The 13,840-nt window shown below is 20.1% G+C and overlaps 3 protein-coding genes and 1 pseudogene across 3 annotated transcripts, besides 1 other annotated feature; all 4 read right to left on the bottom strand.

The window, feature by feature from the left end:
- Positions 1–1,087: 1,087 nt before the first annotated feature.
- On the bottom strand, positions 1,088–2,187 carry PY17X_0320001 (annotated as a pseudogene).
- Positions 1,088–2,187: a sequence feature (YIR protein, pseudogene;~PIR protein, pseudogene).
- Positions 2,188–4,501: 2,314 nt separating this feature from the next.
- On the bottom strand, positions 4,502–5,567 carry PY17X_0319901 (PIR protein; the record flags this gene model as incomplete). The annotated part of the gene is made up of 3 exons (XM_022955293.1): positions 4,502–4,588; positions 4,678–5,433; positions 5,553–5,567. The coding sequence occupies 3 exons, from the start codon at positions 5,565–5,567 to the stop codon at positions 4,502–4,504; spliced, it is 858 nt and encodes a 285-aa protein (XP_022810746.1).
- Positions 5,568–7,790: 2,223 nt separating this feature from the next.
- Positions 7,791–8,936, bottom strand: PY17X_0319801 (PIR protein; the record flags this gene model as incomplete). The annotated part of the gene is made up of 3 exons (XM_034637717.1): positions 7,791–7,868; positions 7,954–8,784; positions 8,922–8,936. The coding sequence occupies 3 exons, from the start codon at positions 8,934–8,936 to the stop codon at positions 7,791–7,793; spliced, it is 924 nt and encodes a 307-aa protein (XP_034493364.1).
- A 2,428-nt stretch (positions 8,937–11,364) lies between these two features.
- Positions 11,365–12,481, bottom strand: PY17X_0319701 (uncharacterized protein; the record flags this gene model as incomplete). Its single annotated transcript, XM_721356.2, has 3 exons — positions 11,365–11,451; positions 11,555–12,358; positions 12,467–12,481. 3 exons carry the CDS (start codon positions 12,479–12,481, stop codon positions 11,365–11,367), a joined length of 906 nt encoding a protein of 301 aa, XP_726449.2.
- Between the last annotated feature and the right edge of the window lie 1,359 nt (positions 12,482–13,840).

The following is a 13,840-nucleotide window of genomic DNA, read 5'->3' as shown; positions in this document are numbered from 1 at the left end:
ATTCATATTTAATTATATGAAGTTTCCACAATAAAACAATATTTCAATATTATTTGTTAGTAAAGTATTTTATTAGATTATATTTATAGGCATATAATAATAATGTTAATTTTATATACCATATTATTTATAATTATTAGAACAAAATATGATATTAAATTTTATTAATGTAATTATATTTTATTTTTTAACTATTTAAAATATAATTTATTTATAGCTCAAAATATAAAATTTAAAAATTAATAGTGATTAATCTAATATTATACCTTATGACAATAAATTAAGGCGTATAAAACAACTTCTATTAATACTAATTAATTTTAATACAAATGTAAAGGAAATACAAAAAGAGAATAGTAACTACAATTAAAACTTCAATAATATTGTATATATAGTGCGATTTTTATTTTATTATTAAAAATGTTAGATGCATAAAATGCATTTTATAGACAACGTTGTATTGTCGATTCTCGATCGATATTTTATGAATATCTATTATTACAGTTTAGTTGGATAACACGATTTAAATAAAAATAAGTATGATACAAATTATAAGTTTTACTAAATAAAATTTTCATAAAATAAAGAAACATATTATGATATGCATAATTCAATATAGCTGTGGGTTATCAAGACTTATATAATAGGCAATTATGATATTCCATAACACAGCTTCATATATAGTCAATATCTATATTCATATATGCAACATAGACATTTTATTTTAATCATATAAAATTGACATGAACACTCAATTATATATATTATAACTTATAAAATATGCTACGCAATTTATTACATGTTAGCTTATGCCCCTTTTTGTTTGCATATTTGGGCTTTCGAACTTTATCCTGTGATTAAACATACGGAATGGTATATATATTTAATTAGTGTTCAAGTAATAAAAAATTAAATAAAGATATAATGCATAATCCTAACCTAAATATGGGTCTTCAGACACAACCCTAGCCCACAACATAAAACAACATAAAAATTATGATAAAAATTACTTCCAAATAGACAGTTTCTTAAAATATATAAATAATTATTACTATTCCTGAAATGGCCACTCTCTTTGAATCATATATTAATGATTCATTTTCTTCTTTATATTTTTTAGTTTTTCTCTTAATTTTTGTTTTTGAAATCGTTTCCGAAATCCAAATAACGAATACTAATAAAATGTTAAGAAGCATACGTTTTCTTTGTTAATGTTTGCATATATATAATAATTTTTTTTAATTCCTTATTATTTACCTTATAAGAAATCCCTAAAAAAATTGCTATTGCAACTAATATCGATAAAATTGGAATTAATTTGCTTGCTATCGACGAAATTGATGATGTAACTTCAGAACTCTGTTCAGAAATGTGTATTGTTAGCTCTGGAGTTGATGGGAATTTTTCACATTTATTTTTTAAATAATCATAACCATTTAATAAAATAATCAATGCATGAAAATAGGGTTTATCTTTAGTAATGGTATGCTGGGTGTTAAATTCTTCATATTTTTGAACAAATTTACTAGCTTTTTCGGAATATTCCTCGCAATTTAAGTTGTTTATATCAAGGCCATTATATATGTACATAATGCATTAAATGCATCATATAATCTAGATATAATGCTAATTTCCATACTTAAAATATGATAACTTTTATCTATAAGATCCTTATAACCATTAAAATCACTAATATAATCTATATTATTAGTATAATCATCACCATACATCATATATGTATTATAAAACTCATTTATATTGTTATGGTCTTTACTTTTGCCCAGGTTTAACATATAACTTAACCATATCAAAATGTAGTCAACAATATTGATGTTTCCTTTTACAGTCATGCTAAACGCAGAAATATCCTTAAAGAATGCATCAAACAAATATAAACATCCAGCATTAATTTTGTCGAGATCATTATCACAACTATCATCAGTACAATACTCTTTGAAATCTTCATCATTTATAAATTTATATCTTTCATTACTCGAATCATATTTTAAATTCGTCGTTACATTCGTGAACTTTTCACACTAAGAAATAATTTAAAAACAATTAATAAAAACATGTATTATTGAAAATTTTATTAAAATAAAGTTTAATGATATATATAATACAATGTCATAAAATGTAAAGGAAATTATTATTATTAAAAAATTCATATACCACATTCTTATTCATTATGATAGAATTCCATTTTATATTTGTAAATTGAATAGAATCATGCTATCTTATATACGATGCACTAAATATGTGACGCAAATACTTTAACCCTATATATGACAATTGTCTGTAGTTAAATATATTATAAGTTTTTCAATAATTAAATTAATATAGAATAATAAAATAATATTATCACTAAAGAAATGTTTTATTCCTTTTATGATAATTAGCTAAATTGCCTTAAATAGAGGTTTGTTTAATACATTTTTTATTAAATATATATATGATGCATTTTATACAAGAAATGCATTCTTATTAACATCTTGTATAACTATGTTATAAAAATGAATATACATTTATAATGAATTTAAAGGATGTTTGAACATAGAAAAGGAATATATTTATATCCTATTTTTTAATGATCACCCTTCTAAAACTTAAATACTGTATAAATTTAAAAAATATAAATTATATTATTACTATAATCCTTAAAAGCATATAAATAGTCTTTTTTTAAAATATATTAAATATTATATACTTGTTTCTAATAATATATAATATAGTCTTTTCTAAAATTATAGTATTTACAATGTTATATTGTTCCATTTTCTATGCAAAATACATAAATTTATATTGTTTTTAATGAATGTAGATAAATTAAAAAATAATTTTAATTCGTTAAATAACTTTATTTTTATTCCCATATACTTCAATTTGTAAATATGCCTTATTGTGTAATTTTATAATATATTTTACGCATAATTTCCACGGTTTAAAACGACAATTAGCACTGAACCCGTATTTATAACATTAAATAAGTCTTTAAATGCCTATTGTTTTTAAAATAATACTTAGTAAATATTAAATATTAACATATAAATAAGTATTGCTGCTAATTTTAAAGTATAATAAAAACTATGTTTGATTATGTCATTATTTTACCCTTTAATAGGAGAGAGATAAGATATATTAGCCTTTAATATATATATTTATATAAATATTCGCTAAATATTATACATAATTTTATCTTATATATTCTACTGTTATAGTTAATGTATATCATTCAAATAATTTATTAAAAATTCTACATTTTATTAATTCTATGATACAGTAATGTTGTTTTGGATTATAAAATGATTATTCACTAAACACTAATGTGAATAATAAAATACATTTAACATGAATTGAGTCTTTAACCATTTCACCATTTATTCATATTTTTAAAATATTAAACCACATATCCCAAATTGAATCTTTAACATATATATAACATTGATACCTTTATAATGTATTATTATGTGTCTTTTCGATAAAATTAATATTTAATTATATGAAGTTTCCACAATAAAATAATATTTAATATAAGTTATTCATAGAGTATTTTGTTAGATTATATATATAGGCGTATAATAATAATGTTATTCTATCTTTCATATAATTTATAATTATCAGAACAAACTATAACATTAAATTTTATTAATATACTTATATTTTTTCTTTTAACTATTTAAAAAATAATTTATTTGTGCCTCAAAACTATAAAGTTTAAAAATTAATAGTGATTAATCTAATATTATACCTTTATAGTAAATAAATTAATGTATATTGAACGATTTCTATAATTTGAATTTAAAATATTAGCATAAAATGAAACTGTATATAATCGAAAGTTAAAAGGATAATATGCCTATATCTATAATGTAATTATTTATTAATATGTATATTTTTATTGTATTACTAAAAATGTTAGATACATAAAAAATCTTTTATAGATATCGTTGTGCTGTCAATACTCGATCGATATTTTATGAATATCTATTATTACAGTTCGTTTATCAAAATATAATTTAAATTAAAAAAAATGATACAAATAATTTTTGCTAAATAAAATGTTTTATCAAACAAAGAAACATATTATTTTATGCATAATTCAATATAATTATGATTAACAAGCTTTATATAATAAATAATTATGATATATCATAATATGAATTAATATATGCAATATAGACATTTTTTTTAACCATATTAAATCGATATGAACACTAAATTATATATATTATAATTTATGAAAAAATGTTATGTGACCCTTTTTTGGTTGCATATTTAGGCTTTACCGAGTGATTAAACATATGAGATGGTACATATATTAAATTAGTGTTCAAATTATAAAAAATTAATACAATATAATACTTAATCCTAACCCCAATATGGGTTCCGCAAACACAATCCTGACCTACAACATAAAAACAATATAAAAACTATGATCAAAAATTACTTCGAAATAGACAGTTTCTTAAAATAAATCAATCGTCATGTCCAGAATAATTTATTAATGATTCATTCTCTTCTTTACATTTTTTAGCTTTTCTCTTAATTTTTGTTTTTGAAATCGTTTCCGAATTCCAAATAACGAATACTAATATAAAATGTTAAGAAGCGTATTATTTTTTTGTTAACGTTTACATATATATAATGTAAATAATTTTTTAATTCTTTATTATTTACCTTATAAGCAATACCCAAGAAAATTGATGCTGCAATAAATATAATTGCAATTGTAATTGCAATTGCAATTAGTGTATTTTTTATTATTGAACTTCGTGGACAAGCTACAAGTGAGATATTACTACATTTAGAATTATATTTCTCTTTAAATTTTTTATAATCATTTGATAAACTAGACAATAGTTGTAAATAAGAACTTCCTTTATTAATATCAAAAGCATTTTTAAGTTTTTCACATTTTTCAAAAAATTCTCCAGCATTTTCTAAACATTTATTGCATTCGTAGTCATTTGCATCAATTTCACTAGACATGTTACATAATGATTTAAATGCATCATAAAAATTAGATATATCTTTAATATCGATATTCATCGATTCTATTTTTTTACATATAACACTCTTGTTAATCTTACTATTACTATCAGCATTTATTTTCTGATCATAACAACTATTTGTTTTTATATTTTTATTATAAAAATCTTCTAATTTGGTCGTTTCATTTTCTTTTTTTTGATCTAGTTTATAACTTAACCATAAAATAGCATATTCCACAAGTTTATCACCCTCTAAATTTTCATTATTATCAATATCATTAAGTAATTTTAGCAATGCTATAAAACCAGAGCTAAGTTTTTGGTCATCAATATTACAGTCAATATTAGAGAAAGCTGCTTTTAACAAATGCGTAGAATTATATTCTCCCGGGTTGTTCGGATCATCAACAACATATTTATCAGCCGTATTAATTATACCACACTACGAATATATTTTACGAATTAAACAAAAAATGTATTAATATAAATGGTACTATAATTAAAATTAATATAATTTATAGTAATACAGCATACGAATAATATAAGAAAAAGGATATATACCACTTTAGAATTCATTATAATGAAATTCTGTTATAATTTGGAGATTATGCGGGGTGATGTTGTTTATATATATTGCATAGAATATATGGTATATTTACTTAATCTTTTTACGTAGCAGTTATCTTTCGTTAGACATATTATTCTTAATTTTAACTTCATATAAAATAATAATACATTAGTATTACTAAAATCATATTATACTTATTTTATAGAAGTTAGCTAAATTGCCTTAAACAGAAGGTTGCTTATACACTTTGCCATATGTATATATGATGCATTTTATACAAAAAAGACTATTCTTACTAACATTTGGTATAACTTTATTATAAAAATGGATATACTTTTATAATGAATTTAAAAAATATATACTTATACATATGATTTAATATAGAACGTAAACAACGCCCTAAAACTTAAATACTGTATAAATTTAAAAATAAAAAAGTTTTATTATTATTATAATCCTTAAAACCATATAAATAATATTTTTTTAAAATATATTAAATATTTATATACTTGTTTCTTATAATATATAATATAGTTTTTTTTTAATTATAGTATTTTCAAATTAAGTTATATCTTTCATTTTCTATCCAAATTACATAATTTTAATATTACTTTTAATTAATATATATACATTCCAATTATATTTTAACATTTTAAATAACTTTATTTTTATTCCTACATATTCTAATTTATAAGTATTCCTTATTGGGTAATTTTATAATATATTTTCCCATCATTTCCATTCTTTAAAACAAAAATTAGCACTGAACCCGTATTTATAAGCTTAAATAATTCTTTGAATGTAGATTGTTTTTAAAATAATACTTAGTAAATATTAAACATATATACCTACTGATGATATTTTAAAGTATAATAGAAAACGATGCTTAATTAGGTTGTTATATTATCCTTTAAGAGGAGAGAGATAAGATATATTGCTATTTTAATATATAAATTTAAATAAATATTTGCTAAATGTTTTGCACTGTTCATTTTTATCTTATATATTTTATTGTTATTGTTATCAATGGATATACATTAAAATAATTTATTAAAAATTTTATATTTTATGAATTCTATGGTAGAACATCGATAATATAATATATGCTAATACGGAATAATAAAAAGACATTTAACATTAATTGATCATTTACCATTTTCTCTATTTATTCAACTTTTTAGAATATAAAATTACAAATCCCAAATTTAATTTTTAACAAAATATATAATATTGATACCTTTTAATGTATTATTATTTATCTTTTCGATAATATTAATGTTTAATTATATGAAGGTTTCACAATAAAATATTATTTAAATATTAGTTATTAGCAGAGTATTTTATAGATTATATTTATAGGGATATAATAATAACATTAATTTTATGTACTAGATTGTTTATAAGCATTATAACAAACTATAACATTAAATTTTATTATATACTTATATTTTATTTTTTAACTATTTTAAATATGATATGAAAATTTATTAATATACTTATATTTTTTCAATTAACTAATAATATATTTCCAATTTATATACACTTCAAAAAATGTTAGAAGCATAACAATCTTTTATAGACTATGTTACATTGTCGATTCTCGATCGGTATTTATAAATCGATATTTTATGAACATTTATTATTACAGTTCAGTTGTATAACATGATTTAAATTAAAATAAATATGATATAAATAATAAGTTTTACTAAATAAAATATTCCATGAAATAAAGAAACATATGATGTTATGTGTAATTCAATATAGCTATGGGCTATCAAGACTTATATAATAGGCAATTATGATATATATAATATGAATTCATATATAGTCAATATCTATATTAATATATGTAATATAGTTATTTTAATTTAACTATATTAAATCGATATGATCATTTAATTATATATATTATAACTTATGAAAAAATGTTATACAACCCAATTCATATTAGCTTATCCACATTTTGGTATGCATATTTGAGCATCATCTCTTGATTAAACATACGGGATGGTACATATATTTAATTACTGTTCAAGTTATAAAAAGTTAAATTACAATATAATATGTAACTCTAAACCATATATGGGTCCCACAACATAATAACTATATAAAAATTATGCAAAAATTATTATAAAAATTACTTATTTCCAAATAGACAATTTCTTAAAATATATCAACTATTATTACTATTCCTGGGATTATCACTACTCTTCGAATTACATATTAATGATTCATTTCTTCTTTATTTTTTTTATTTTTTCTCTTAATTTTTGTTTTTGAAATCGTTTACGAAATCCAAATAACGAATACTAATATAAAATGTTAAGAAGCGTATGATTGTTTGTTAATGTTTGAATATATATAATAATTTTTTTTTTAATTACTTATTATTACCTTATAAGAAATTCCTAAAAAAAATGCTATTGCACCAAATATCGATAAAACTGTAAATAATTTGTTTGCTATCGACGAACTTGATGCCACATCTTCAGAAATTACTCCAGAACTTCTTAAATTTTGTTCAGAAATTTGTTCAGGACATTTTGGAATAATATTTGGTTTTTTTATCGTTGGAAAGGATGAACTGTCTTTGAATTTCTTTTTAAAATTATCATAATCATTTGATAAAGTACACAATAGTTTATTACAGGTACTATCATTAGTAATACTAGAATCCTCATTAAGTTCTTTATATTTTTTAGCAAATTCATTAGCATCATTCAAACAGTTTGTGCAATCTGACGTGCTATCATTAAATCCATTATACATGTTACATAATGATTTAAATGGAGCATAAAATTTAGACAATTTTTCATTAGTAATTTCCATCAATTCTTTTTTTTTATATATAAGATCATTATAATTTCTACAACCATCAACACCATCTATAGTATTTTTATACTTTTCTTGATTTTTTATATATATTTCATAAAAATTTTTTAGAATGTTGCCTGTGTTATCCTTTAGGTTTAACATATGACTTAACCATATGATAATGTATTCAACAGCATTGATATAATTTTTTGCATTATCCTTAAACACACCAGAACTCCCAAAGAATTTATTAAACAAAAATAAACATCCAGCATTAATTTTATCGAGATTACCTTCACAATTATTATTATTACAATAACTATTTAAAAAATTATTATCTTTAAATTCATGATATTTATTATTCTCCAATTTATCGGGAAAATCATTCCATAGGTTCTCGAACTTTTCACACTAAGAAAACATTTAAAAACAGTTATTAGAAATGTATATTATTGAACATTTTATTAAAATAAAGTTTAATGATATTTAAATATAATACAATATCAAAACATGTGAAGGAAATTAATATTATTAACAAATGTATATACCACTTCCTTATTCATTATAATGGAATCTTATTTTTGATTTGTAAATTGAGTAGAATCATTCTGTTTTATATAGACTCACCCCAACATGTGAAGCAAATACTTTAACCCTATATATAACAACTGTTTGTAGTTAAATATATTATAAGTTTTTCAATAATTAAATTAATATAAGATAATAACACAGTACTATTACTAAAATCATATTATACTTATTTTATAACAATTATCTGAATTACCTTAAATATAGGATTGCTTAATACAGTTTGATTAAATATAAATATGATGCATTTTATACAAAAAAGACTATTATTAATAAAATATGGTATAACATTATTATGAATATGAATATACTTTTATAATGAATTTAAAGTATGTTTGAACATAGAAAAGGAATATATTTATATCTTATGTTTTAATGATTTCTATTCTAAAACTTAGATACTGTATAAATCTAAAAAATAAAAAATTATATTATTACTATAATCCTTAAAAGTATATAAATAATAATTTTTTTTAATATATTAAATTTTTATATTTTTTTTCTTATTTTATATAATATAGTTTTTTATAAAACTATAACATTTACAAAATAAGTATAATTATTCACTTTTTTAATTGCATATACATAATTTTAATATTGTTTTTATTTAATATAGATAAATTCATAATCCATTTTAATGAATCATATAACTATTTTTATTCCTATATACTTCAGTTTAGAAATATACCTTATTTAGTAATTTTATAATATATTTTACGCACCCTTTCCTCTGTTAAAATACCAATTAACAATGAGCCAACACTTATTATGCTATTTATAATCATAAATAAGCCTTTGAATGTAAATAGTTTTTAAAATAATACTTAGTAGATATTAAATATATAACATATAAATACTTACTGATGAAATTTTAAAGTATAATAGAAAACTATGTTTAATTAGGTTGTTATATTGCCCTTTAAGAGGAGAGAGATAAGATATATTTGCTCTTTTAATATATAAATTTAGATAAATATCCGTTAAATGTTTTCCATAGTTCATTTTAATTTTATGTATTATACTATTATAGTTATCAATGTATATACATTCAAATAATTTATTAAAAATTCTATATTTTATTAATTCTATGATGACGTAATGTTGTTTAGATTAAAAAATTATTATTTAATAAACACTAATAATATAATACAAGTTAATATGGAATAATAAAATGGAATTAACATGAATTGAATCTTTAACTTTTTCTTTATTTATCCACTTTTTTAAAATATATAACAACATATTCCAAATTGAATCGTTAACAAATATACAAAAATAATTCATTTATAATGTATTATTATGTGTCTTTTCGACAAAATTAATATTTAATTATATGATTATTTCACAATAAAACAATATTTAATATTAATTATTAGTAGAACATTTTATTAGACTATATATATAGGCATATAGTAATAATACATCATATCTATTATATTATTTATAATTGATAGAAAAAACTATAGGATTCAATTTTATTAATATACTTATATTTTATTTTTTAATATTTTAAAAAATAATTTATTTATACCTCAAAATATAAAATTTAAAAATTAATAATGATTAATCTAATATTATACCTTTATAGTAAATAAATTAATGTATATAAAACTATTTATATCAATATAAATTAGAACATTAGCATAAATGCAAAGTAATGAAATGAAAAAAAATGAGTGTTATATATATTTATAAATTTATTATAATATATCTATAGTGCATTTTTTATGCATTACTAAAATGTTAGATGCATAAAATGCCTTTTATAGATAACGTTGTATTTTCGATTCCCAGTCGATATTCCATGTATCTATATTTTATAAATATCTATTATTACATTTCAGTTGGATAACATGATTTAAAGAAAAATAAATATGATACAAGTTATAAGTTTTACTAAGTAAAATTTTCATCAAATAAAGAAACATATTATGATATGCTTAATTCAATATAACTCTGGGTTATCAAGGTTTATATAATAGGAAATTATGGTATTCCATAATACGACTTCATATATAATCAATATCTATATTAATATATGCAATATAGACATTTTATTTTAATCATATTAAATCAGCATGAACACACAATTATATATATTATAACTTATAAAATATGTTACGCAATTCATTACATATTAGCTTATGCCCCCTTTTGGTTGCATATTTGGATTTTTAATTTCATCTTGTGATTAAACATATGGAATGGTACACATATTAAATTAGTGTTCAAATTATAAAAAATTAAATAAATATATAATACTTAGCCCTAACCCCGACATGGGTTCCAAAACATAAAAACTATATAAAAATTATGCAAAAATTACTTCCCAATAGACAGTTTCTTAAAATATATAAATCATTATTACTGTTCCTGAAATAGTCACTCTCTTCGAATAATATATTAATTATTCATTCTCTTCTTTATATTTTTTATTTTTTCTCTTAAATATTGTTTTTGAGCTCGTTTCCGAAATCCAAATAACGAATACTAATATAAAATGTTAAGAAACGTATATTTTTTTGTTAACGTTTGCATATATTTAATGAAAATAATATTTAAATGTAATATTTTTTAATTCCTTATTATTTACCTTATAAGAAATTCCTAAAAAAAATGCTATTGCACCAAATATCGATAAAACTGTAAATAATTTGCTTCCCATCGGCGAACTTGATGATGCATCTTCAAATGTAGATGCTAATGCAGAAATGTCTGCTGTTATCTCTGGAAGAGATGTAATGTTGGTACTTTTATTTTTTAAATTATCATAATCAGTTGATAAAATAGACAATATTTGTTTACATGAACTGTCATTAGTATTATCATAATTTCTTTTAAGTTCTTGATATTTTTTAACAAAGATAATAGCAGCATTTAACAGTTTGTTGGCATCTGTATTCATGGATTTATTAGCATACATACTACATAATAATTTGAACACATCATAAAATTTAGACATATCTTCAATACTAATATCCAACAAATCTTTTTTTTTATTTATGAATCCCTCAAGACCTGAAATTGTATAGGCATCTTTTTTAAATTTATTATACTTATTACTATTTATTACATTTTTTGTATAAAAATCGTATATTTTTGTGGACTTTGGCTCTGAGTTTTGATTTAATTTGTAACTAAACCATGAAATCATATATAGAAAAAATGCATTAGTATTATCTTCACTATAAGTTTTACTTATGATTGCAGAATAACATTGTTCAAGTAACCATAAGAATCCAGCCGTAATATTATCGAGATTATTACTGCATTCATTTCCTCCTGAATCTTTCTCAGGGCAATATTGCATAAAATTCGTATTTTCATCAAGAGCGAGTGTTCCAGTTTCGCCTAATTCATCAGGTAAATACGTCCTCAAAAGATCTAATTTTCCACACTAAAAAACCATTTAAAAAAATTTGATAAAAATATGTATTAAGAAAATGTTATTAAAATAAAACTTAATGAAAATTATAGGAAATATAATATCAAAAAGTGTATATACTAGAGTATCATCCATTATGATGGAATATAATTTATAATCTCTAGGTTAAGGGGGTATCATGTTATATATATACTAAAATAGGTAATACAATTATTTAACCCTATATACAGCAATTATATGTATATAAAAATATTTTTATTATTGTTAATATCAATTTAAAGATAATATGGAACAATATATACTTTTTGGTAGTTAGATAAATTGCCTTATTTTGTGGGGTGTTTAATTTATTTATTATCATTGTATATATAATACAATTTTGTATAAATTGTTATCCTTAATAACACTCATATGAGCATTATTATAAAAATTAAAGTAACATTGTAATGAATTTAGAATATATCTCCTTATACATGTGATTTTATATAGAAAATAAACGTCATATATTTTGTTTTAATAAATGATGGCCCCAAACAAATAAATTGTATAAATCTAAAAAATCATAAATTATATTATTACTATAATCCTTAAAAGTATATAAATATATTTTTTCTAATATATTTTAAATATTTATATACTTGTTTCTTATAATATATAATACAATTTTTTATAAAATTATAACATTTATAAAATAAGTTGCATTGCTCCCTTTATTAATTGCATATACATGATTTTAATATTATTTTTATTTAATATATATCAATTCCAATTATATTTAACATTTTCAATAACTTTATTTTTATTCCTACATAATTAAATTAAAAATATACCTTACTAGATAATTATATAACATATTTTGCACATATTTCCCACGGTTTAAAACGACAATTAGCATTGGACCCGTATTTATAAGCTTATATAACTATTTCAATGCATATTTTTTTTAAAATAATACTTAGTAAATATTAAATATATAACACATAAATACGTACTGATGAACATTTTTAAGTATAGAAAATTATGTGTATTAGGTTGGTATATTGCACTTTGAGAGGAGAGATAAGGGAAGTATGATTTTTTAAGACAAGGATGTAGCAATATAAAATTTATTTATATTTTATATTTTCTACCATTAAAACTTTCAATTAATGTATACATTAAACATAACTTAGAATTATTACTTTTCTAAATATTAATTTGCTTTTATATTTGATAATAAACTATATTTAGTTTTATGATGAAAAACAATATTTTTAAGAAGACTAAAATTATTAATATTATTTTCTTGACAGTGTTAATTCTAATATTATCGCATTAAAGCATATTTAAATGAATTTTATAATATTTCATTTTATCTTGTATGCATACAATTTTATTCTTATTACAAGTTTAATAATATATATAATTAATATATATCAACATATTCGAATCAAATGAATTTAATGATTTGTTCGTATTTAATACTTTATTTATTGTTATTATTATTATTATTGT

This window comes from Plasmodium yoelii (genome assembly GCF_900002385.2).
Source record: "Plasmodium yoelii strain 17X genome assembly, chromosome: 3".
Classification (NCBI taxonomy): Eukaryota; Apicomplexa; class Aconoidasida; order Haemosporida; family Plasmodiidae; genus Plasmodium; species Plasmodium yoelii.
Note: the sequence above shows the minus strand (reverse complement) of the source record. Positions and strands in the feature narration are given on the sequence as shown.